Source organism: Chamaea fasciata, unplaced genomic scaffold (genome assembly GCF_029207755.1).
Source record: "Chamaea fasciata isolate MVZ Bird 193981 ecotype frontalis unplaced genomic scaffold, bChaFas1.0.hap1 SCAF_2, whole genome shotgun sequence".
Lineage (NCBI taxonomy): Eukaryota > Metazoa > Chordata > Aves > Passeriformes > Sylviidae > Chamaea > Chamaea fasciata.
Window position 1 is genome coordinate 45,591,754 of NW_027094087.1, and position 26,977 is coordinate 45,618,730.

The window sequence follows — 26,977 nt, forward strand, 5'->3', positions numbered from 1 at the left end:
CACTCACTTGAGAGAGAAAATCTGGGAGCAATGAGGCAAGATGTTCGTACTCATTTGCTGCAGGGCTTGGCCTCAGGGTCCTCCCCATTCTCTTAAAACACGAGACTGTGAAATTCTAGGTGTGGTGGAAACACACTATGGTGGAGACAAACCATTCTTGGAAAAGAAACATGTTTTGTCTTTGCCGAAAGAAAGTTTTAAAGCAGCGGCAACTGCAAAAAAATGATTAAGGGAAGCAAAAATAATTTCAGTCAACTTGTAAGTGGACACAGCCTCTTTCTTTCTGTCTGGATGGCTTTTTACAGAACACCCTTGTGGGCTACATATTAGCAGGGAAAGCCTTAACATTGTCCAAAGGGCATAATTTTGTCTGGCAACTCTGTGCATATATTCCTAATATTCAATATGCTGGATGCTCTCATGCTTTGCTACTTGTCCTCAGCCTTATGTCCCCCTATATCTCTTCCCACCTGAATGTAAACATTCAAAACCAAAAAATCTTTAGATTAGGAAAAAGTAATTCCACAGCATCAGGCTCTGAGGAACATGGCGAGAGTATCCACAGTGCAAACTCATCCATGGACACATCTACTCTAAGGGTCTGATTAAATGCCTGCCACAATTAACCCAGAGCCAGATGTTGGTATGGTGGTGATGGGGCATGTCAGCTCCTCTAGACCATTTGGATTAGATACCACAGATCTTTGTGCATTCAGATAAGTCAAGATTATTTGGGAGACAACTATGACGAAGTGTACATAAAAAAGGCCACACCACGAAGATCTGTTTGTCCAGTATTTGAGGTCTGATGGGGAAATCTGAGTGCAAAGTAGACCTATGAACCAGAGCAGATCTGCTGGGGGCTGCCACTGCTCCTGTGACAGGTAACAGAGGGCTGGATCCAGGAAGGCTGTGTCAGAGCTGGTGTGCTTCGACCCCTCCCCACAGCATCCCAACATGCAGGACATTTTCCCTTGGAGGTTTCTCCATCTGAGCTGATGGCTGCCTCTTTTTTTGCTGTTGCTAAAGTCCTCAGGATGGAGAGGCCTGGAGGATTGAGGATTGGCACCCATAGGCCAGAGCCGATTCCACACTCAGAGGCAAAGAGGCACTGCATGTGGTTTCTGACCACACCAAGGAATTAACACACTGCTTCAGATGAGATCCTGGGATGAATCAAGCACCTGTAATTCCATTTACTGATACCCATCATGTCTCAGAAACAGGCGCCATGGCTGAGAAGATGTACATTAAAAAGACACCCATTACATGACTCATACACAGAATCACATTAATTTAATCAGATGCTAAGAAAAAAAGCCAGAAATTATTCAGGGTTATTGTCTGTGCCTTTCAGAGCAGCTCACTGATCCCATGCTCCCTGGCACCTGGGGCTCTCAGATTGGGGGACAGATGGATTATGTAGATCAGAACAAATCACATGCCATGTAGCTGCAGGAAGACACAGACAGAATTTTCCCTGGAGCTGCTAGAATTAATAGACCACTGACAACCATCATGGAAAACACACCAAGCAAGATTTTCAGCTGAGAGATTCCAAAATGTTTCAGAAAAACAGCAGAGGACTTGCAGGCATGTGACCTGTTTGCTGGGACACAGCCCATGAGTTTGAAATTATTGTGGTTCCTTAAAATCAGCTTCCCTTTCATGGCTCTAGAACATTATTCAGACAGTGGGTACATAATGACTGTGGAAACCCCTCTGCAAGTGTATGCTTACGGATGTATTTACCTTCATGTGAGGATGAATCACTAAAGTTTGAATATCTTCTGAAATGTTCTTCAAGGCTGCTGCCCTGGATCAGAAATTAGGAAAGGAGAGGCAGCAGTGCTCATACGAAAGGGAATGTGGACCTCCATGACACTCTGGGAGGAATGGATGTTTACACGTAATCTTTGACAGATGGGGACATTAATGGTTCCATTTTATGGATAAAGAAGAGAGCTATTAGATGACTGCTGTGTATTACAGAGTAGTAAAAGCTCTGTGATGAGGATAAAATTCTGGTCCTCCAAAGAGGAAATCTCTTTTCTCGAATTCAAGAGTAGAGCCTTTCTGAAATGGATGATTTGCAGAGGGGAGGCAATAGCAACATTGGCACCACTCACTTTTGAGGAAGAACTTAGGAGTGAAATCCAGGAAGACTAAACAGAAACATAGAGAGAGCAGGTCATAGAATATTGATATTTTAGTGAGATTCATGATGTAAAAAACCCCCAAAACTCTGAGTTTAGAGACAAGGGTTAGCAAAAGCAAAAAAAACTTCATATGCATCCCCAAACTACTTGACATTGCTTTCTGTGGGGTAACAAAATCCTGGAACACATCCACATAAGCACATGGTGTTAAGTTAATCACTGTAATGATGCATGCCTTGATCATCCATCCTTCTTCCTCCTTTACCATCATTCCTCACTTCCTATCTGAATGCAGCTTGCTTCATGTTTAAATTACAAACTCCGGAAAAAAAGAAATTATAGAAATGTCAGGGGATTTTACAGCCAGAATATTTATGACTGTTGTCAATGCCAATTTATTCGCCTATTCATACCTTCTCTCCTGGAGTAATCGATCTTGCAAAAATGACTGACTACAAATGGGTGTGGAGCACTACTACGGGGGGAATACAGCAAATTTGCAGTGTCTGTAGCAAAAAAGGAAGCCAGTTCCAAGGGCTTTCAAAAGAGCATCAATTCCCCTTGAAATAACAGGCAGAAATGTGCAGAAGAGGAAACTTAACACTAGGGAAGCTCACTGCTGTAGGCACTAAAGGTACATGTGGGTGCTTGAAAGAGGAAATTTAAGAAAATGCAAAGAGGGAAAGAGAAGGAGAAAAAGTGTTTCTGGAGGTCACTGCTCACGGAAAGCAATTGCTAATGCCATGGCCAACACATCAGCAATCTCAGGAAGTTTATAGGATTTGATGCTGCTGTTCCAGAGTAATGAAGTAATCTTGAAAGCAATGCCGGTGGCTGATCAGCTTGCTGGTGTTTCTCCTGCCCCTGTGGCAATCCCAGCTGAGATAACCAAAGGCAAACCAGTCTCTGAAATCAGCTTTGTCAACCTGGTTTTATTTGTGTGCTTTGAAAAGATTCCAAATCAGGTCAGGATTCAGTAGCAGTTGCTGGGATTTAAAATAATGCTCTGTTAGCAGTGACCTACCAAGGAAAACAACAACAACAAAAAATTGGCTTGTGCTCTTGCTTGTGCTTTTATTTCTACACAAAAACAAGGCATAAGAGGATTGGGACTGCTTCTTATAGCTCTAAAAGAAAAATATATTTTAAATGTCCATTTTTGCTTTCACTCTTTTTGCTGAAGAATTTGCAGGATGTCTAATATATGCCCATCTCTTAGTTGGCCAAGATGGCAGAATTATCCAACCATTTAACATGAATATATTTTCTTATATATATTTGAAGGCATTTCAATGAAACAGAATAAAATCCCCAAAGGACATGAATAGTCTTAATGAAAAACTGTTACTCCTCTCACAAAGCAGATTTCAAATGTATCTGTATTATGCTAGTTATCCAGCAAGTCTATTAGGACAAGCCCTGGAGTAATCATAAAAAGAAATCAAGGGGATATTATTGGATAAGGAGGGAGAAACCTCTTTGGCCTGCTCCACGCAGCGTAAACAAGGGAAGAAAGCAAATATAATTCTTGTTTCCCCTTGACAGGACACCCTTAGATGGAGCTCAAGACATTTACTAAAAATGAGATATAGGGGAAAAAGTGGGTCAGGGTCTGAGAAGGAAAGAAAAAAGAGGGTAATTTCCATTATGGTCTGAATTCAGACCTCTGTTGTCTTCACTTTTAAGCACGACTGACAAAAACGATCCTATGGCCCATTTGCAGCTACTGTTGAAACAAGACGTGGAGCCATAGTTGATGCACCAAGGTTGCCCAGAGTGAAATTCAACAGGATGTTGATCTTGCTGACGAATGGCGAGTAAAGCTGAATATTAAATGAAACGTTCATTTCAAAAAACTCCCAAAGCAAACAATAAATGGTCTATACATCTAGGCTGAATGTGATTAGAGCATGACAGCTGAAAGGCCACTGCACAAAAGACAGGCTGTAAAATGGTGTGTATCAACCCACTAAGAAAAGTTCAAATGCAAAAGGCACAAAAGAAGATAATTCAGAGGAAATCATTGATTTTAGTGTAAAATCTCTGTTCATGCATTTTAATGCTGAGAATTAAATTTCTAAATAATGGAATTAATGCACTTACCCTGATGGAACTACTTCCACGGCTTTCCTGCACCTCCTGTGCCAGGACACAGAGGGCCAAATTCTGCCTGTGGGTACAGGACTAGGTTACATCACTGAAATACTGCCTGGTCTGTGGTGCTCCTTTATAATGGAAATCAACAGATAATGGCCAGGCTACCCTCGTTTCTCCATTTTTTTTGTTTTTCAGGCAAGTTTACAGCCTCTGAGCACAGCATAGGACAGTCTGTGCAGCAGGCTCACTGCAGCAGGATCACTGATGCACTCTGCAGCTCTAAAACCAGATAACCCAGGAACTGAGGGGAAAAAGGAAAATCCTGGACAAGCTCAGCACTTTCTGGAAGACTGTCGAGATTATAGGGGAAAGAAAAGTAAGTGGTCTGAGAAATAATTTGACAAGATTGACCTAAGCTGAGAGAAGAATTTGGCTCAGCATGGATATTAAGCAAAATCCATTCTTCTGCAAACCAGGAAGAGTCTGGCAGTGCCTGGGGTACCACCAGGGAGTTGCATTCTTCTGGATTTGCATTAGAATTGATTTCTAAGCATAACCCACTGATTCAAGAAGATTCTTCTTAGACAGATTTAGGTAGACTTACTAGCAGTGGAGAGGTAAATAATTGCACTTCCTCCACCCAATGGCCTTCCTTTGCATCCTCTTCCCTCGTGCTCCTGCATTGCACCCTTGGCAATGTAGAGGGGTGCCTGTGGCTTGGCAGGGCAGTTTCCCCTCAGCAAGTTGAGGAGAAGCTACAGCAGTGCAGAGCAACCAGGCAGAGCAGTCATCACATCGGGGCCCACCACTCAGCCACCCCAGCAAAGCCTCTCCCACTCATGAGGTGGTCTTGTCAGGGGGCCAGCATGGGATGGGAGCTGCCCCCAGGAAGGGGTTTAGCCCACTCTGCACCTGGGCTGCCTATTCCTCTGCATGGCTCACAAAGCACAAACAGCCAGGCAGGATCATGCAAATCATCCCATCCTCTCCAGGCTGGACATGGCAAGGGACAACTGGAGAGTGTCATGACTCATTCCAGACTCTTCCTCAAGAGCCGCTGGAAGACACTGGCAAGAGCTGCACTAATTGAAAAAACAAGTGGGAAGATTCAGCCTCAACACACTACACTGGACTGCTACCTGAATACAAACTGCAGGAGTGGGAATTTAGCCAAAAGCACGCAGAAGAGCCCCTAGCTAAGAAGGGTTTAAGTAGACGAGCAAATTTTTTCCACATTCAGAAACTCTTTCCCCATTGCAAAATCCATTATTAATTCCCCACTGCACCTCCCTCTGCAGCCTCTGCCTGACAAGCCTTTGAACTCCTCCCCACCCTCCGAAGATTCCTTCTCTGCCTACACCCCTTGGAGATGGGAATGGGCGCTGGGCTCGTGCAGAGTGCAGGGCTCTGGCAGCATTAGGAGAAGGCAGCAGCACGGCCAGGCCCTTGGGAGGAGCATCGGGCAGGGAGTGAACGGCTGAGCAAGCAGGAGACAGCAGCTTCAACACAGAGTGGGGCTGCCCTCGTCTGCCGTCCCTCCTGCCGTGCCAGCTGCCCAAAGCCACCTCCCAGGGTCTGGCTCCTGGCTGCAGGGGAGGAAGGAAACTCTGCCAAAACCTTTACTGACACTTCCTCCTGGGCTGTGGGTGCTGCCTGCACTCTCCAGGGACACTTATTAGTAAGTGTTCAGTGCTTGAACATGTTTAGCAAATCAGCTGCAAGTAAAATAGTTTTATATGAAAGGATGTTTTTGTGCCTTTGACAAGGAGACACGGTGGCATGTGTGCTCTTCCTGCTCAGCTCAGAAACAGCAGCAGGAGCAGAGCTGGTGCTGGCAGCATGGCAGGGCAGCAGTGTATTTAAGTAACATGGCATTGATTAATTCTGTGTGAAATTCTCTCCGAAGTGCACTTGAAATGCATCAAAACTTAAAAGGAGACCAGACCACCAGCAGGCAGTTGTGTGGACAAAGAAATAATGTAGGATGTAGGACGAACTGGAGTTGTGTAGGTGCCAGTCTAAGGGTTACCACTTCTAGCTCTTACACAGGGTATGGTTATGCCAGGACCTCCTGAGTCACCTCCCTCAGGGTCTCTGGGGTGGAAGCTTGTGTGACCACAGGTCACCTCCAGTCAGATTCCTAATGCTAGCAAAGTTATTTTGTCACACAACAGGGTCCTAATATCTGAGTTTCTGTAACCTTTACATCTAATGCAGTTGCTCTTCAATGGCTTGCAAGCTGGGTGAACACAGGCTCTAAAAATCCCCAGTTTTGTTTGGTGGAAATGAGAAAGTCATGGCTGGCAAGTCAAACAATGGATACCACCATTCCCTGGGTCTCTGGTGGGGCAGGTTAAATGGGGACATGCATTTTGGATCAACTTTTTAGTCCCAGGGCAAGTAGATTTTCCCAAATGATATTTTCCTCATGTCCCACATGTTTTGTGCAGGGTTTCTGCGATGTTCAGCAGAACTAAGACCTGTTTTACAAATAAGTGTGATGTCTCAAGTGACATTTGTGATTTGCATTGCAGGTGGTCAGTCACTAGATGAGATAAAATAAATTAGACAATCCTGCTATGGTCCTTGGCTAGCTTCTGGCAGCAGCCTGGCAAGAGGCCGCTGTGTGCTGAGATCTGCTTGGACAGACAGTGCCACCTGTAAAACCAGCAGTGAAGCCCTTAGGTCAAGCTGCTTTACACCAGCCACAGCGCTGAACAGGAGGTGAGTTTATACAAAGGCCAAAGAATAACTCATGTGGCAGGAGGGTGGTGAAAATACCTCTGACCTGGCTGAGTAGTAACTTGTATGGTGTTAGGGGTGCCGAAAATTGGTGACATTTGGCTATGAAGAGAGGTCTCTGGAGAGGTATGGCAATGTTTCACATCATTTACAGCTGCCACTAATGTTAAGGAACTGACCTGTCAGAGAACACCTCCCAAACCAGTGCCCTGATTCCTCTTTAGCCCTGTTACAGAGTGATTGCAGAGCTCCCAGGCACAGGGGAACAGCTTATATCCCTCAAACTGCTTCTACTTCAGTCTCAAACTTTAATTTGCAGCAGAAGAAGAAGCTGTCCAGGCTTCCCTCATTTGTGAAGCTTATAGCTGTGTCATTAATGCATTATGTCCCTGCACATATTTACCCAAACCACCTGTGAGGGATAAGAGCAAAGTGAGACATCAGAGGAGATGCCGGTCAGCGTGGGATGCCCAGCTGCTTCCTTACGGATGAACTGACCCATGACAGCGGCACGAGCTGACAGGAGAGCACAGCACTGGAGATTAATTGCTTCTAATGAGAACCACTGCAGCCCAGAGAGAAGGGATGAATGCAGGACTGCCTCAGAAACTACAGCACTTTAACCCTCTGTGGTGTGAGATCCCACATCAGAGATTTTGGGCACCACATTGACAGCCTGAAAGGGAGAGAGGATTTCTGCATGGTTTGTTGCCCACAGCAAGTGAAAAGAAGGGATCGCAGCTCAGCTTGCTCGGCTGCAGCACTGTGCAAAACACTGGTCCGGCCACAAGCTTCTAAACCCAGCGTGAATTTGTTTAACCTCCCCTTTCAGGACAGACTTATTTTCTAATCTTGCTGCAGCCTCCCTGTTCCCTCATCATTTGTCCTGCTCTACTGCAGCAGCTCTGCCAGCTAGGACTGCTTGCACTCCAGTGTAAATTAAGGGTAACTCCATGGAACTTCAGAAGTGCATGCTGTATTTACACCCCTGAGAAGGAGCCTGGGCTTGGAAATCTGTTATCTACCTGGAAGAGCTCTGTGAAGTGACTGTCTCTCTCTCCCCCCCCCCCCCCCCCTGCTTTTTTGCTTCTCCCTTTCTGTAGCGCTTTCTTTGTCAGTACATCTTTTAATAAAAAATTAAAAAACAAAACCCAGAAATAGAGCATTCCTGCCTTCAGGCAGCTATCTGGGGCAGCAATGAAAATAGCAGCAACCACTGGGTAGCTCAGGGTTTAGATCAGGTCAGCAGCTCAAGGTCAGCTACCAGTTCTCTTTTAGGCAATTTCTGCAGGGTTCATCAAGTTTGCCATTGGGTCTGCCCGGGTTCATCAGGTCAGTGCACAGAAGCACACAAACTATTCCTGTGCCACCATCCCATTGAAAAATCTCCTCTAAACTTTCAGGAGAAAGCATGGCTTCATACACACAGGAGGAAAGCTCTCAGTCAGCAGATAGCAGATCCATTTGCAGTGCCCGTGCCCTGGCACATGTGTCCCGGCTGGGCTTGGCTGCCCAGGAGCTGGCACCCTGCTGCCAGGCTGACTGGGGCAGGGAAGAGCCCCACTGGGACAAAGGTGCCTGGGCTGGGAGGACCAGCCCTCTCAGTGGCTGTTCATCCACACTGGCATGAAACAGAGGGAGAGAAGCAAAGGAGCAGTAGATTTCCCCAAAATGAGTATTTTCAGCTTCAGGGGGCAGAGGGAAAAACAAGCAACTTGATCATTTGATCAGTCTTAGCTGGGAAAAGAAACTGTGGAAGAAAAAATCGGTCATAGACTTGTGGCAGTTTGGTGGAAAATCACTAAGGCTTTTCCAGGCTGTTTTCATGTCAGAACTGACCTAGTTTTTTAAATGCTAAAGTGGTGGGGGCGTACTGAGCTACAGAAGAACCAAACTATCCCAACCCAAGCAGAACCATAAGTTGGGGGAGTTTTTCTTAAGTCAGTCCAGACTGAATTTGTAGGGAAGCTGTAGCTGGTGGATCTTGCTTTGTCTTTAGGGACATGGGCAGAAGATCTTCTCTAGAGAGCAGAGCAGGAATGGGTGATGATCAGGAGCCCTGGGGAGAGAGAGGCTGGGCACTGCATGAGCCACCCGACAGCTGGTTGTGGGCAGATATAGGTCACTCAGAGGCTGGTGAAAACAGAGCCCACTAATTAGGGCACCAAATCACTCACTAACCATAGAAAAGAAATCAATCTGCTTGGTGACATGAAAAAACCTGAAGGCTTGTGCTGTGCTGTTTATTTGGGCACATTCACCACCTCTATGATCACAAGGCTAAGAAATGCTTTTCTAGAAACCCTCAAGCTACAACTGTTTCAAACAACTTTGCACAATTCAACAATTGCTCCATAAATCTTTCCCTAAGGATTTTCATCTTGGATAAGAGACTTGGTATTGTTATTAGTGCCTTTTCTGGAAACAGGAGAGGATGCTTTATTCCACCTGGCTGCTTTTGTACTCTGAGACCACGTTTCATGGAATAACAGGGATTGTAGTTTAGCTATTTTTTAAGGGTTTCTATAGAACAAACCCTAAACCATGTAAGCTAAAAAAGTATTCCATTTGGAACATTTATTTTTAGAATAATTTAAATTGCATTTAAACAATGAAACAAGCAAAACTAAATATTTTACTTAATTTATATACTTTTTTACAAATACAGGAATCGTGGTCACACATGTATAGGAACAATATTTTAATCAATTTCAATGCTTTAGTGTTGAAGCAATTCAACTCCAAGCTGTAATATATGTTTTAATAAGTAATAAAATATAAAATTATTTTTAACTTAAATAAGATTATGTATTTTAAAATAGTTTAAGTCCTTCCTCTAGTGATAAAACCTGCATATTTTCAGGTCAGTTTACAGAGCATTGTCTTTTTTTGCAAGAAACTGCGGCTCTAGAGCATCCTAAACTCATTCTTATTGTAGAAGTTGGTTGTAAAAACAAAGCATACTATTGCATACCATAGATTTCATCTAAAAATGTATCTTATCATACAGTTTCCAAGGGGAAAAAAACCACATGAAAATGTTACGTGAGGGAGGAGCTGTGCAACACAGCTTGTTTTGGTGGGTTTGGGGTTCTTTTCCCATGTATTACTGATAAAGACTGCACTTTTAAGAAACTACCAGGCTAACGTGTGGACATGGGAAAATATCCTCCTACAATAAACAAGAATTCTCTCATTAGCAAACTGCTTGAGTACTACTATAAGGCCCTAGTACAGCTGGCACAGTTCCTAAGAATAGAATTATTCATTGCCATGGTTACCCATGCTAGAAATATTACCCTTTGCAATCATTGTAAACAAAGATCCTTTCACAACAGTGTAAAAATTAGAGCGCTTCAAGAAATTAAAGGAAATTATAAATTGTACAGCAGTTGAAGTTATGCCTTGTAAGCACTGTAGCTTTTCTAACACACCAGGGGTTCAAAAACCCTCTGCAGAGATCTGATCCTCTCCCAGCCTGAGCAACATGTGAAGATCTCACCCATCACCACCGAAAGCGGGTCAGAGCCTGAGAACCAGAGTGCCTGTGTAGCACACAAGCCCTTCTGTGTGCCATGGGTCCTCAGTGGAAGTGTGCTGTAAAAGCCACTCACAAGGGGCTGGTCAGGGGAAGGCAACAAGTGGGAACTTATCCCATGTGTCACCCATGGAGGTCTCCAGATGAAGGGTATCATGGAGCTAACTTGTGTCGAACCTTCGAGTCGTGGAGGAGAGCAACCCCTGGAGCTGCCGCAAGCTTGGACAGAAACAGCAGTCACAAACTAGGCTGATCTCCTGCACCACATTTGAGTAGCTGGAGCAGAAGATACTCCAGCAAATGACACCGTGCAAATGCCCAGTAAGGAGGTGGGTTGGTTCACATGCAAGCAGGCAGCAGGGGAGTAGGAGAAGCAGGACTGAAACTCAGGCATTCTTTGCTCCTGCAAGTGTCTTTTTCACCTGGACACATTTCCTCAGGGTGGGCTTGGTTTCTCCAGATGCCCATGCCTTCCTTCTCTCTGGTCTGTTGGCAGTGTGGGGATGTGGCTCCAGCACACACAACCTGGAGAGGCACTCCTCCCTCTGGCAATTCACAGCAGAGTACGAGGACATCCTGAAAAAACCACTTGCAGTGGTGCAAAATTTGAAGAATTTGGCCACATGAAACCTTTCCCCTGGAAGGCTGGCAATCTCCATTCGGATGTGGGAAAGGCAAAGGGGTGTGACTCTGCACGGAAGGTCACAGGAGGACATCTGTGAAAGGATATCACAGCCTGACTCCAGTTCTCTGCTTTGTTCTGCAGCCATTCGCCTTCCTGAGCCATGTTAAACAGCCCCACAGCAGTGCCGGGGAGCCTGGAGAAACCCTGCAGAAAAGCCCTAGGGAGGAAAGAGTAAGTTCAGTGATGCAGAACAAGACAAGGAAACAGGCAGCCTACAAACCTCAGCAGAGTGGTCCTTACCTCTGCTGAGCAGCTGGGGCACAGCAGAGCATAAGTGATCCTTGCTGCATGGGAGCATTCCTGCAGCGGGGAGGTCGGACAGGCCACGGGAGCTGCAGGTTGGTAACCTCTGGAGGAAGCTCCTGCACATCATCCAACTGGAAAAAAGCAGATGTGACAAGATAACATTGAAATGGAATCCCAAGGGGGAAAGGGAAACTGGGGAGTTTGTTAAGAACCCTGCTGCCATCTGGAAGGCAGGAAGAGGCAGGCATCTGTGAGAAAGTGGCATCTCAGGGGGGAGCTTGGGTGCTCACAGCTGGCACTGCATGATGAAAGGATGAGGAGTAGCTAATGGGCCTGCCCTGCCCTGGAAATCGGATCTGAGGGTGAAAGGAAGGTTGATTTTCATTTTCCCAAGACTTCTGGGTATGTAGCAGAATCTAAAATAATCACATCGTGCTGATTGTTGTCCTTGGCAGGAACAGTAACTTTGTGGCCCAAAGGGTTTAATTGAAGATACAAGAGGGGAAATAGGAACACTTTGGGCTCTTGATTTGCTAATAGGAGTCTTTTGTGCTGTTTATTGGTTCAGAGCCATCTCCTAGGTCTTAACCCTTTACTCCTTAGTTGCCATGAAAACATGTGGTCTTCCTCGACTATGCTTTTTTTTTCAGAGGTAAGAACCGTTCTTTTTGAGCTTTCTCTAAGCTCCCATCATTGGTGCTAAATCTGGGGCATGGAGAGAGCAGAGAAGGCCTATGCCATGGTAACAGATGCCTTTGAATTAGTAACTGGTTTTCTAGTAACTGATATTTTCTGTAATTCAGCCCAATGAACACCAGCTTAACACTGGCCTTCTCTTATGGAAATAAAAGACAAAAGGCTTTTGCTTTTGGTTAGTCATGTAAATCCTCCGATGAAGCCTATTCTACCAGAAGGGTAGTAAAAGGCTGTGCTATAAATAGTGCTGTGTGTTTGCCTGCTCTGAGGCAGAAATGTAAGGTTTCATAGCTTGGGCTGAGGACCCCGGTTGCTTCAGAGCCAGGGGCTGACATTTGCCTTTATGTTTGTGCTCTGATGTCTGTTTTGTTTTCCGATACAGTCATTTATTTTAAATTGGTCTGAATACACTACATCTTGAGAAAGAATCAAGATCTGGCATAGACAAGTTAACTTGTCTCTGTAATCTCATCCAACGGTTTTTCCATAAAACATGCGGATTTATGGTGTTTTCTAACAGACCCCAGGAAAAAAACACAGGCAAATTTAACAGCATGTAGTGATGATAGACATAAATATGTTAAATCCCTGAGAAAGCAGCAATAGGCAGCACAGCAAAGGACACAAGCACCATTTCTGCAGTTGCTGCACAGGAGCATTTCTTACTGATTTGAATGAAGCTGTTCAGACGCAGCAGCTGCGTAATCAGACACTAAATCTGGTATGATAATGACTGGATGTGGTCTAATTGGGAGGATCAAAAGCTTAATTAGTTAGCGGGGGGGGAAGATATCTGTAAGAAAAAGAGTAAAGTATAAGAAAAAGAGCAGCAAGGGTGATTTCTTCACTATAAGTGCTGCATTTTTGTGTAATTTGTTATCTGTCAGTAAACAAAATCTATTAGTGCAGAATATGAAAGGTAGAAAGTCAGAGATAGACAGATTCAATACATCCCAACTGTAAAGACAGACAAAACCTAGCTAAATCCTTATCTGTCTCTATTTTTCTGTAAGAACTACTCAGAGCAATCCTTTTGATTTCTAATGTTTTTCTGATCCTCTACATTACTTCAGCAGAGCAGATGATTTTTTCACGTCCACTTTAGATTGTGATCAGTATCTCTACAACCATAGTCAAAAGGAGGTTTTTCCCTACTAATATTTACTAAGACATACTTGCCTTTATTTGTTCAAATGCATTTCCCTGCAAAATTAGGCTTTTTGTCTTTACAGGTGAAGAAATGAAGCTGGGCAGGAATGAAACAGATTCGCTTTACATGACATACATAATTTCTGTCCTTAAAATACTGTTTGGTCATGGGATTTTTGCTTTCTTTGCATTCTGCATGTTATCCTGCATGTTCCCAGCTCTATGCAAGGAGCTCAGCACCATTTGTTCCCATGCTAGCCTACAACTGAATGTGCTCTTGAAGCCCGTTGAGCCACATAGGTGCCCTGGAGGCAACTATCTCCCTGTGAAGCAAAAGGGGACACTGATGCCTTCGAGGCTTCTGGCTGCCCCAGGTTTACTGCCTCAACCTCTCCCATCACCTCCATGATTCTACCCAGGAAACCTCTGCTCATTCAAGACCCCAGCCCAGAGAATCTTTATTCAAGTCTCTTCTTGTCCACAGGACTTGAGAGTTTCAAGTGACACCAGCAGAAGGCTGATGAGGCCAGAGGAAGAGCCTATCTGTGACTCCTGGGAGAGCAGACCCAGCCATGCAATGCTTTTGGGTCTGCCCAGTGCAAGCACTTAAGTGATAGTGAAATTTGATCATAAAACTTCAGACCACAAGTTCTGAGCAGCAACACCACAGAGTGCAGCAGATTTTGTGGATGCAACTTCAAAACGTGGCACCTGAAGACTTCTCTAAGCTGGGAAAGGAAGCAGTGGAAGAAGGACTCAGACCTCACTGATCCAGGACAGTGTTTCACCACTGGAGCCCTCCCTCCCCTCTCTGGTGGCACCCTCTGCTCAAGGTCACCTTTCCCCTGGTATTCACATGGGAGTGCTGCACAGAGGCACTTTGTGAAGATACTTTGCATAAGAACGAAGCATCAACATGGCTCATTTGTTAGTCTTTTCAGTAGCTGCAGCGAGTTTTACTTAAGAGACTCATTGCATTTGTCCTAAGCTGGAAAATATACACATAATTATCAAGGACAAGTCTCCTTCATTAGTCAAAATAGGAGACCTCCTGTTCCCAAGGTCTAAGTGAATACCTGATCCAAGTGCTAAGGGTCTTCGCAGAGCATAAACAGTGATGTCATTAGAGATGAAGTAGTTTCTGGGTCCTCAGCTGCCATAGGAGCATCCATGGCCACTGAAATAACCCTTTGAAGAACTTTGGAGCCTCCTCCCCATCCCCCTCAGGGCACTGTGGAATAGTTTTAATTGGAAGCAGAAGCGCTATGTGGTAGGTAGAACCAGGCGTCTGCTCAATGTGCGCTCCTAGTAAACAACTTCTGTACAATGACTTTGAAAGGGAAAAATGCCATGATTCAAGAGAAAGGTTTTAAAATTAAACTAGTACTCACTCATGGTCAGTTGACTGGTCCGTTAGACTTGCCAACACTCCTCACCAATTATTCAGAGTCAAGAATATTATCTTCTTCTTGTTGCTTGATAGATTTTGGATGGAGCATTCACCTTCAATGTATGGGTCACAGAGAGATTTCCAGGTCATCACTCCCATTGCAAACACTTTTCCAGTGATACAGCCTTGAAAGTCATAGAGAGGTACTGTTGGGAATGATTGTTTTTGGTTTGAATCAGGAAGGAACTTTTAGCTCAATATTAGAAACTTCATTTTGATTTCAAAAAGAAAATTTGGGCCAAGTCTTGTTTCAGGAGATTTTTCAATTTTTTTCTATCACAGTGGACCTGCCAGGTTACTGTCATATGGGTTTGTGGAAGGTGTTAACAGCTTCATCACACAGATCTACAGTTATAAAGGTTAATGAGGTTGCTGTACATTTGCCCTGCACTTTATTGAAACCCCTTTGCCCCCCAGTATGCCAGTAGCTATACTTGGACAAAAGCATGGAAATCACTAGGCAATTTGTGTGGCAGCAAATTTAAACCACAACTCTTCTGCTTTCAGATCCATGGGATAAAAAGCAGGAAAGTGCACTAAATCACCAGGAAAACATTTCTTCAGCCTCGTTCTAACTATTGGAAAGAGGACTTATATCTGTGTGAGCACAGGATCAATTGTGTCACTGTGTCCTGCTCCATTATTAGAATTGATGAGCTTTTCATGCCTTTTGCTTTGTTGTTCCTTGAAAACTCTTGGGCAGATTTTATTCCAGTTCCTACTCTGGACGGCTCAGTATATTCCACAGGAGAACCTTGAGTGAGGCAGTGCTACTTAGCTCAGCAAAGTAAATAAACCTATAGATTAAACCTTGACTGGTGCAAATACTTTATGCATGTTCAAAATGCAAGAAATTTAGAGAAAGTTGGAAACCAGAGGTTCTAATGAATGTAATTTAGTGGTCATAGGAAGTAAGAGACGTTTTCAAGGTGGGAAATGGAGCTTACTGCAGATTGCATTTTCTGTCACACCAAAACTGCAACTCCAAAGTCAATTTGTGCCAAAAGAACAAGCTTCCCCACTTGCTTCTCAACCAGGAGAATCAGAAAACAAAGCTGATTTGAAAAAGAAAATAAAAACTCAGTCCATTTCATTGTGTAAGTGGTTTAAAGGGAAAAAAATCCAAAACCAAACAAAACCCACATGCTGATGAAACAGAAGACCAGAAGATCAAAACTCTAATTTCTCAAAGTCCTCCTTTAAGTGACAAATTCAGTTTAGCTATTCTGCGATGTTATTACTAAAACTGCTAAAGGCATTTCTACATAAAAATGAAATTTCGCACATGGCCAAGTATTCTCTTTTATGCTATTTTGGTGACATTACTCCCTAATGTCTTGCTTTGAAAAGCCTAGTGTTTTCCAGGGCACTCAATAGATTAGCTCTAACTCAAACATCCAAAAGTAACCTTCACATTCATCAATGAAAAGTGACAACTGATTTTATTGACTGTTTTCATTATAACACATGACAGTGGGAATATTTTTCACTGTTAAGATTTTTGAATGGAAGAAAAGTGCAGTTAGTCTGAGTTCCTTACATTCATTAGAAGCAAGACTATTGAAACCATCAACATTTACAATGACACATAAGCAAACACCAGAATCAGTGCCAATAAATACACAGAGTACCAAAATAAATATTTACAGAATTAAAAATATAATAAACACTGATTAGTATATCCTTGTGAACTGCCAGGGAAGAAAGACACCTATTGCTATCAGTTAGGCTGTAAATACATTAAGAATACAGTGATTTGAGGAGACATGTACTCATCAAAGTTTGTAGAGGTGGAAAGGAGCAGAGTGTGTCTAACAGTCTGTTATAAAAAACAGCCCCCCAGAATGTTGTGAGCTTTCATTAAGAAAAAGTTGGTGCACACAGACCCACCAGATTATTACCAAACCTTTTAGGTGTGAAGAGCAGGGAGTTCTGGTTTTACTCACTCATTATCCCAAAGAGGTCCTACGCTACCTTACAGGAGGTGGCTGACACAAAAAATGCAAGGAAATACTGCAATTAACAGTGATCTGTCATCTATATCACATCTTACAGAAACAGGCTGAGGGACTTCTAACAGGATACACGTCCCCTTCAGCACGCAGGAAACACCAAGAGCATTGGCTTGTCTGATGCAGACCCTGCTACCCTTTTCTCAGGCACACCATGACGTTTAAGCAGAGTTGGGCTGTCATAAAAGACTAAAGCCACATAGTATTTTCCGGGTTTATTGTATTTTCCATCAGCCACTTCATACCTCATCTCCCATTTCAACAGAGCCACAACACCAGGCTTCAACACCTGAACTTTCCTGAGACAGAGTCTATTAACAAACAGAGCAGGGAAAATTCAGATGGAGCCAAGTTACGGGATCCTCACTCAATAAAAACCAACAGCACTTACAGATCCACTGATTTCAGAAAGAACACTGATGGAATGAGATATTGTCTAGCTGTTACAATTTCACCCATGATGGAGAATTTATTTTAATTTCACAAAAAAGCAACAGCTTTAGTCTTGCTTCCCCTTTAGAAAAGCAGGATAATGCTGCTTAGTACTTGGTGCTGCTGCATAGTGTGTCTCACACTCCCTCCCAACTTGTCCTTGGGCTGCAAGGATGCAGCCAGAGCTCACTGCTCTGCCTAGAGCTTGGTTCTTCATATCTTCCTGGCAAAATGAGGGCGGAAGAGCTGTGAGATGCCACAGACCAGTGCTGGGCTACAGGGGATTTGTAGATGTTTCTGTGCTGAAACTGCCTTTAGAAGCTAAGACACTGGGCACTGCTCAGGTGTTGATGAGAGCAGTCACACAGTAGCCCACCTGCAGGAGCACTGGCTTCAGCTCACCCAAACTCACACTGGCTCCTCAGACGGTGTGACACAGCAACCCAAGCATCAGTGCAAGAAAGAAAGGATACAGATTTTTTTGGGCATATGTGTTTTTCCACAAGGACAAGAGGTCCAGGCCTTGCTTTCAGCCCATCTCCCAGATGCCCTATCAGCCCTCCCACCCCAGCACAGCACCAGCACACACCACTACCTTTTCCTGCTGCTGTCCAGGGCTGACACCTCCACATGGCAACAATTGCATCCCTCTGCTGGCAGCACATGGTGAGCTCAGGCAGCAAACCCTGCCGGCCCCTTGGGGTGCCTTGCTGCCCCAGTCCACAGACTGTAGGTGAGTTGAGACGCACCTTCCCCTCTGCTGCCATTAACCAAGAATTACATTTTAAGGTCAGCCTTAATTCAAAGCAGATATAACCAATTTTCTTTTACAAGCACATTATGTTCAAAGCTTCCAATACATCCGCATAAAAAGCCCATGGAAACAACCTGATACTGATTTAGCAACTGTTTTGATGCAACATCATCCAAAATAATAAAGATCTGTTAAAAATCTTACCATTCCGTCCCCACATACCTTCTCCCTAATGACACATTTAAAATGTGGCTGTGCAATAATTAAAGGGAGGCTTCATTAGTTACCACATTAAAAAAACCACGAACAATGACAAAATAAGCAGGGGGTTTAGAGCTCTGGAAAGAATCTGGTCCTGTTTTTGCCATCAAGAGTTAAATTAAGGAAGGCAGTGATTGTGTTAGCTGTAATTTAAACATGCTGAGCACTGGAGTTATGTGCAGGAGTGCAGCTTGTTAAGATGAAAAACAATGGAAAGACATGTTTTGCATTCAGATCAGTGAAAACACTACCACAGTAATATAAAAGACTGCACAAACACCTGAATAATGTTTATCTTAAAGAAAAAAAAAAAAAGGAAGACTTGTTTAAGAAACGCTTTCTATTTCCTTAAGAGTTTAAGGACCTCTGCCAGTTCTGACTGGAATCAGTGGAAGCTGCCACAGCAAAACTGGACCCTGGAAGGAGATTGTCCTGTTGGCAAATGCCAGTTTCCTAACTTTGTGGCCATAGCTGGATTAGCTTTTATTGCAGAGCATTGCTTGGATGTGATGTCAAAGTAGGCAAAGCAATCTTCTTTCAGCCATTGCTACAAGAAGCCTTTCAGCCTGGCAGTTTAAATTCCTTGCCCTGTGAAGAGCACAACCTTTTCCTCTCTGTACTACAACTTTGGCTCTATTTATTTAAGTATGTGCAGAAAGGAAAAAGGAAAGCAAAGATAAAATCTGGGCAGAGTCTCCACACAAACAGCTCCTGGGCTTTCCTACAAGAGTGACCTGCTTCCCTGCTACATTTACTAAATTGTCCACTACAGGAAAGTGGAGGAATGCTTTCCATGCTATGCAAAATATCACTCAACATCCTCACCCTTGTGTATGAGATCACACAACAGACATCTCCATTTCAAATATCTTTGCCATTTATTCTGAGGGGGTTTAATTTTTTCAAGACCAAGAAGTAGAAGCAAAGACCTCCTGAAGAGGAGGCACAGTGGCAGCAGCTCCTCTCTTCTACTGCTGGAAGGCTAGATCAAAAATCTCAGTTTCCCAAGCAACTGCAGTATGGCTGAGAAGGAATGAGAGACATAGAGGGGAAAAAAAAAAAAAAAGAAAGAAAAAAAAAAAAGAAAAAAAAAGCATCCTAGACAATAGTACTCACTGTTTTGGGTGGAGAAGCCTTCTAAGGCAAGAAGAGTTTTAACAACCTGCTATTGCAGGAATCAAGGCCCTCATGATGTGGTTAAAGTGGTTATAGCTATTATTTCTTTGCATATGACAAGTTCTTCCATTTCTCTCTACATGAAATAGACCTAGGAAACACCAAATCAGTGCCGAACATTCCTACCCAAGATGCTCAAAAGGAAGACAAGATAAGAACTAATGATGAGTAAACAATTCCTGTGAGTTAAATTAAAAATAAATCATTCCTGAAAACAAACAGCAAGACAGACTGAGATACCTCCTGCTCACAGTAAACAGCACGTGGACTCAGGACAAGGGAATCCTATCATCCCATCCCTCCCATCCCTCAGTGGAAGGGAGGGGTGTTCAGCAGGAGTTAGTCCCAGGCCACGGGGGACAACTGACAGTGTATTTTTAGCACTGAATCTCAGAAGAGTCAGTTGTTGTGCCATTCTGCTCAGACACGTGGGGTTATGTCAGCACAATAAAAACATAAACGAAGGGGGGACAAAAAAGAAAAGACAAAATGAAAACCAAGAACAAACCCTGCAGAAGCTGTCATGTGTGAACTCTGCCAAGACTCATTTCTGCATTGTCTTTGAGTTGGTGTCAATTTGTTTTTCCAAGACAGAAGCCCCAGCTTTTCATCTCAGTAACTATGAAAATACATTTTCAGGCCACCTTGCCTAGAATCCCCCTGTTGTGGCTGTTGGATAACCATCTGTCTTGTAAGTGGCTATTGTTACTGTGATCTGTCCCTTTCATACCATTATCCTTCTGAAAAGCCTTTTCTGAAAGTAGTCCATTAGAGCAGGGAAAGAAAAACCTCGGTGCATGGCCATGTAGCAGAATCAATGGCTCCCTTTGATCTGCAAGCTCAGTCAGTACTACAAATTTAAGAAACAACAAGGTTTTGCTTTGCTAAGCAAAGCCTCTTAATTTGGCTCATCTGCACTCATAGCATCTTACTGAAAATACCATCTGTATCAGATGTTTTAAGACTTTGGTGCAATATTCGCTCAGCTTAAATAAATAATTTTGTAAGATTCATTAAAAAATAATCAGTGAATTAGTTTTCGTAGCGTACGTCTATGCACTAATTTTTAAAATTCAGTCCTCTACTACCCTGAACGGCGGTGAGGATATTCACAGTGGATGAAGAAAATGCTGGTTATTGATGGAATAAGACTGAACATAGCTTTTTCTTATTCTAGTAATGGAATTTCCTCTGAAATCTACTATGAATGTTTGAGTCCTATTACTGGCAAGAGCAAAATGCATATGCACTACATGGAAAATAAGACCTTTTATGTCTGTTGCAGGCCACACATTTGGTACAGGAAACTTAGCTCCTATCATGACAAAACAAGTCCATAAAAACATAATTTCATGCTACTGAAAGGAAATCTTTTGTGCTGATATAAAGGACAGGAGTGTATACCACTGAAATCACTGTAGATAGCTATAAAACACTATGCAATATATAGAAAAACTCTAAGAACATACAAAACTTACCAGTAGGGACCTGAAAGTGCAAAGAATACACATAACTAAATACCAAGTCCTGATCTATAAAATCCTTTATGAATGACATACAGCTGATAGTTACAAAGCATCATTCAGACCACCAAATAACAAATGAAACAAATAAAGAAAAACATACTTTAAGGAAATCAAAACAATGACACCACTGGGAATGTTACCTTTGGGACTCAGAACACCATTTCTACCTCAATACCTACCAAAGCCAAGGAAAATATATGCTTGAACAGGGTAACATAAACAAGAATGCAAGCTACCAGAAAATGCCTCAGGACTATTACCTCTTTATGTCTCAGCCTTTAAATCCAGCAAGCCATTAACTGTTTGCTCTTAGGCATCTCACAGTATTTTACAGGGATCTTTCAGGAATTATATATAGGTCTAAAGAAAGCCTTTGAACCTCCTTTCAATGATTGTTTTAGGCATTGTGTGGAGTTATACAAATATATTTGTACGAAAATTGAAAACTCCAGTAAATATTAGATCTATTACCTTTCGAAATAAAAAACATAGATAGCTTAGAGACAAAAGTGAAGTTTAGAAGTACAAAGTTAATTTGAACATTAAATTGTATCTTTACTCTCACACAACCATTACCCTGAATCAACGTCAGCATGTCGCAGCAATTCAAAACACTGACGCCTTACTACCAGCTACTTTCCCATTTTCCTTTTAAGGATGTGATTGTCCTTAAAATATGTACATAGCAAGCAGCCAAACGAGCCGCCAAGAGATTTGCAAAATGTACTTACAGCGGGTATGTGACAGAAAGCTTGAGGGAGTGGCTGCGGAGCACCTGGCCTGGGCAGCTGCCCTCCCACCCACGCTCCGCGCCAGCCCAGGGCTCCTCGCTCCAGGGGTTAGCACCGAGGAGGAGGAGGAGGCTGCCTGCCTGCCTGCCTGCCACCATGCAGAGGATGGAGGGGAAAAACGTGGCAGAAAACAAAGGAGAGAGAGAAGAATGAAGGGAAGCCAAAGCATTTTAATGATGATTCGTGTTAGTGGTTACGTGAGCGGGAGTTAGTCTAGCGTCACACCACTGGTTTCTCAATATAGACATGCCACAATGCAAACAAAACACATATGATGAATAATTTGACACACACAAGTCCTGTAGAGATGGCAGCCGGTATCTCCTAGTGGGTTTAAAGATGCACCACTCCTACTACCTGTACTCAGTGCTTCCAGTTTTTATGGTACTACCACCACATCCTCTCTCCCTCTCAACTTCCAGTACCCTATAGAACCTCTCAGCACAATTTGTCCATGGAACAAAACGGGGAATTATGATTTTTTTTCTGCAGAATTGTCATGCAAGGAAAGATGCATCCCTTCCAGTCAAACAAAAACAAAAGAAGGGGAAAAGGAATGTCATGTTTAGGGCTGAGGAGCAGGATAATATTCCGTGTTCTGTACATACATCCTTTTGAGGGTGTTTCAGTGTTAACTTTCTAAAATGCACAAGTGGAGTCAGACCAAATGCAAAGCCCTTTCTCAGGCAAAGGAAAGCATTGCCAGCGTGTTTGGAGGCAGACGTGGAGCACAGCCCCCAGGCTGTGGGTGGGAGAGCTCACACGAGTGTGAGTGTGCACGGGGACCCCCAGGAGCTGTGTGCTCGCTGCACATGCATCTGTACAACACGGTTGTGTGAGTGGGCACACAGGGAACCACACACGTACACGTCAGGAAGAAAATATAAAATAATCCTCTTTGAAGTGTATTAAGGTTCTTAAACCATGAAAACAAGGGTTGGTCAGGGAAACTAACACTTTCACTGGGATGCTGCAACTCAGTATTAAATTCTGCAGCAATTTCAGAACTGGATGTCAATTTCACCTTCATGACTTTAAGGTCATTTCCCCAGTGAACCACGAATCATGCATATACATATATACAATTCTTATTATGGTATTTCCTGGCTTTTTATGGTTTGCCTACAACCTTAATATCCTTCAAATGTATATTCTGTATATTTATTTTCCTTTTTTTTCCTTTAGATTTAAGAGACAATAAAACCAACTGCTATGTAAGATCAGACCCTTTAGCTTCAATGATGTGAATTCAGGATTCTCTGCATAATATAGACATGTATATTTTTAAAATGTATATTATTTTTTTAGATACACTGGAGCATATATTTTATATTAACTGTGGTCTGATGATTAAATACTTATATCAAAATATTTTGTAAATACATAACATTTACCTTTAGACTTCAGTGATTTTTAGAGCTTTTTCAGTGTATCATAAAAATATGTCCTCAGGCACATTAAAACCCTATTATACTTCTTTGAAATGTTGCCAATGCCCATGTACAGTAGCCGCCATTCAAAAAAGTCATGGCCATTAATACATTTCTCCTAAGATCCAAGCTCATCCGACCATTTTATGTACCACTAGCTTACCATATTTTTTTTCTCTTAAAGTAAAATTATTCTGACATTATTGAGAATGAAAATAAAAAGCAATGAGAACCCAAACTTTCTTTAAATAGTCAAAAACTAATTTTATATCTTTTAAAAAATAATACTTAAAAAACAAGCTTCTTTGCTGGGTTCGTTCTCGGTAAGGTTTAAGCCCAGAGCAACTTTGTCTAAACCCCTGAAAATAGAGGTTTGCAGTGGCAGTGCTGTCAGAACATCAGCTCTGAGCCATGGAATGTGCCACCGGAATAAAACCAGCACTTCAGACTTATTCATCTGGGGATGCATGAGCCCATACAAACCAGAGTTTTTCTAATTTAAGGTACTTACACGAAGTTCTATCCTTTTAGAACCGTAAAATTATCTACCTATAAAAACTAACTTTTGCTTAAACTCTAGATAATAAGGACAGGTGTTTTTTTTTAATATAAAAAATCTGCTAAAACACGTATATATTTACACACGGTGAGCAAGTTATTATAAATGTGGACAGTGTGTATATATTGGCATTTAGTAAAATGTTTCCCTGAACCTGATTGTATGCATTGTCGGATAAGTATTGATGTAAACATCTGAACCTACGTCAGGTGTCTCTGTTACCCATTTACATTAGACCAGATCAAAACCAACCAGACAGACAGACAAACGAAAATATGTTTTCCTGTTAGACGAGTCCACCTAACTCCTTAGTTTTATCTCCTGCACACAAGTCAATCAAGTCTGCTGCTGAGCAGTGTTCTTGTTCCTACAGCAGGTAAAATACCTGTTAGGTGGGTTGTTTCCTGCTTGGCATTTTTTCCAACATCTTGTGGAGCAAACATCGTTTCCAGAGCCAGCCGGGCACCCAGGAATAGAGATTCCTCCCCAAGAAATGATTAAAAGATAAGTGTATTGGAGAACTTCTCATGTAGCTCTCTTTTTAACTCTGTTCCCTTGAAGAACTCATGACACTGCTTTGCAGGAGGAAGGATGGCCATAATCCAAGTCCTGCTTCCAGAAAGGCATGTAAAAATGGACCTCCTCAGTGTTTCGTGTTGCAGAAAAAAGATACAAATGTAAAAAAAAGTGCTCAAAAAGAAGTTGACTTTTGTATTCAGCCATACAGTCCAGTAAGAAGAGACTCAGAAGCACAGGCCCACGGAGTAGAGTGAAGGAAGCCTTTTAGGTGACTTTATTCAGGTGATGCAAAACAAATCCATTATGTGTGGTCTCCTATGCAGACTTTCCCACATGGACTTCGTTCTCTGTCTTCGTCTCCACCTCTTACTCAACTACTTTTTGGCACTGTCCTGGTACGTGGCAGTTTTCACTGTTGTCCCTGCTACGCCCCTGTTACTGACCCGGCGTACCAGGACTTTGGAAACGGGGATTTTTGTTCTGTGCATCTCACTTTTGGCCGGGTGATGGTGTGTGACGTGATGGCTGTTACTGGCATCTGCTCCATGGCTGGCAGGATGTGAGGAAAGGTGTTTAATGCTGATGGGTATCTTGGAGTCCTTCGCTGTGCCTGAGGGTGTTTTCAGTGCGCTCACGGTCGTTATTGGAGACACGGGCTTGGAGCGTGGCACACTGGGCACCTCCTCGTTTGTAGGCCCTGCTGGTGGGTTCTCCTCTGGCTCAGCATAAAGGTCATAGAGAGCATCCCCACTGTAGCTATCCCTGGGAAGGGTTTCCTTCTGGATGCTAGTGGAACTATCTTCCTCGGGACCAGGGGTGGTGGAATCCCAGTAGCCCTCATCGCTGTTTGGGATGCCCTCGTGCTGCTCCTTTTCCCTGCTCTTCTGCTCCTCTTTGTGGTTCGGGTGAATGGCAATCTGGTGGAGGCCACCACGTTTCACCACCACCCTATTCTGGGCCCCCTCGGTACCTCGGGTTTCCTTCAACCCCTCGGGCTTCTTTGTCCCTCCTCCGCTTCCTCCTCCTTGTGGCTGCGTCTCGTCTGTCTGTGACAGCATATCCCAGAACTCCTGCAGGCAGGTGTCATCCACCTGGTCGGGGCTGGCCATCTCCTCCCCTCCTCCCTGGTAGGCCACCATGGTGGGGTGCTTCTTGGTGGCACCCAGCTTGCTGGGCCCGGGGGTGCTCTTCTCGCAGACGCCACTCCCGCCGCCCACATCCTCCTCATGGTCCGCAATAATATCTCCGCAGCCTGTAAGAGAGTCAAAGCTTTTCAGTGAAGTCACGTCAGCAAACATCAAACAAATACGATCAATCGATTGCTCTGAGGGTGGATCAACAGAGGAAGGGTCAGGGGCGGCTGCCGTCTCTTGACCGCTATCACAGTGAGGTTCAACAGGGGGGATAGTCGTTATTGGAATGTCACCTGTTATCGCCGCATCCTTCGCACTCCCAACCTCTCCGGCGGCCGGCTCGGGTCGCTCGCGGCTGAGCTCCTCGGGTGGCCGCACGGCGGCGGGCGGCTCCTCCCGGGCCGGGGGGCTGCTGGCCCGCGGCTCCGCGCCGCCCGCCCCGGGCTCCTCGGCCGCGGCGGGCGCCTCTCCGCTTCGCTTCTCCCGCGGCAGCTCCGGCCCGGCGTCCCCCGCGCCGCTCGGGCTCTCAGACAAAGGTTTCGGCGTCTCCTCCTTGATGCACTCCAGGCTGGCGGTCAGGGACCCCGGCATGATAAGGCCGGACGGGATATCCGAGCTTTCCCCCCTCTCGTCCTTGCCGGTTTTGTCCTTTTTGTGCCACCGCATGCTGCTGAAGATCCCCTTCAGCCCCTTCTTTTGTCTGCCGCCGGCCCGCGGCTCCGCGCCCTCCGCCTGCCTGCCGTTCTTCCTCAGCAGCGAGAAGAAGCTGTGCGACTTGGCCACCGCGCTGGCGGCGGGGCCGCCGAGGCTGCCGGCCGGCCGCTCCTGCGCCTCGCGGCTCTGCGGGTCCCCGCCGCCGCTCGGTTCCTCCTTCTTGCTGCTCTCCAGCACGGCGTCGGCCAAGCCGTCGTGCGTCCGGCTCCGCACCATCCCCGGCTTGCCGGCGCCCTTCCCCTCCCCGCCTCTGCTCCGCACCCCGAAGATGCTCGGCATGGTTCCCCCGGACTTCCTCCTCCTGAAAAGCTTGAAGGCGGTTTTGTTAATCCTCCCCGACGGCTGCTCGGCGGCCGGGGGCTCGGCACAGTCGCAGTGCGAGTCCATTTCTGCCTCTGCCGCTGCTGCCGCGGCCGCCGCGGCTTCCCCTCCGCCGCGGAGCGCGGTGCAATCCCTCAGTGACAGCCCCGCCGCCGCCGCCCGCCCGTTTCCGTGGCAACCCGGCGGAGGGAGGGAAGGAGGGGGATAAGCCGCTTTCCCCCCGCCGCCGCGGGCTAGCGCCAGGCGCCCGCCGCCCGTTCGGAGCCGCCCGCGCCGCCGCAGCGCCGCCCGCCCCGCGGCCCTTACATAACGCGGCCCTTGCCCGCCGCCCCACGCCGCCTCTCCCACCCACGGCCGGGCTCTCGGGTGCCCCGGGAGGGTGCCGCGCCCGGGAGGGCAGAGCTCGGCTTTTATTTATGAGAGCGTTTTGCATGGCCGCTGTGTCCTGCCGGTGCGGTCGCACCGCGCTCTGGACCGCGGGCATTGCGTGACTGAAGCCGTGGGCTGGGGGATGCAGCGAGGCGCTCGCAGCGCCGGCAGAAAGCGGGGGCCGGGGTCGCTGGGGGGTGGTGGCGGTCTGCAGGTGC

The 26,977-nt window shown here is 44.9% G+C and overlaps 1 protein-coding gene across 3 annotated transcripts; it reads right to left on the minus strand.

Annotated features, from left to right (window-relative positions):
- Positions 1-9,545: 9,545 nt before the first annotated feature.
- On the minus strand, positions 9,546-26,563 carry AMER2 (APC membrane recruitment protein 2). Of its 3 annotated transcripts, XM_066175887.1 has the most exons (5): positions 25,649-26,556; positions 21,655-25,474; positions 14,704-14,908; positions 11,462-11,598; positions 9,546-11,378 (listed from the first exon to the last, which is right to left on the minus strand). In XM_066175887.1, exons 1-2 carry the CDS (start codon positions 26,454-26,456, stop codon positions 24,597-24,599), a joined length of 1,686 nt encoding a protein of 561 aa, XP_066031984.1. In that variant the 5' UTR covers positions 26,457-26,556; the 3' UTR covers positions 9,546-11,378; positions 11,462-11,598; positions 14,704-14,908; positions 21,655-24,596. The 3 variants fall into 3 exon arrangements, with proteins under 3 accessions (XP_066031984.1, XP_066031985.1, XP_066031983.1); XM_066175888.1 differs by having other exon boundaries at positions 21,655-26,563; XM_066175886.1 differs by having other exon boundaries at positions 14,704-14,887; positions 24,089-26,556.
- Between the last annotated feature and the right edge of the window lie 414 nt (positions 26,564-26,977).

Excerpts from the sequence above, each read along its gene's own strand:
- AMER2 (XM_066175888.1), bottom strand. The coding sequence starts at position 26,456 with ATGGACTCGCACTGCGACTGTGCCGAGCCCCCGGCCGCCGAGCAGCCG.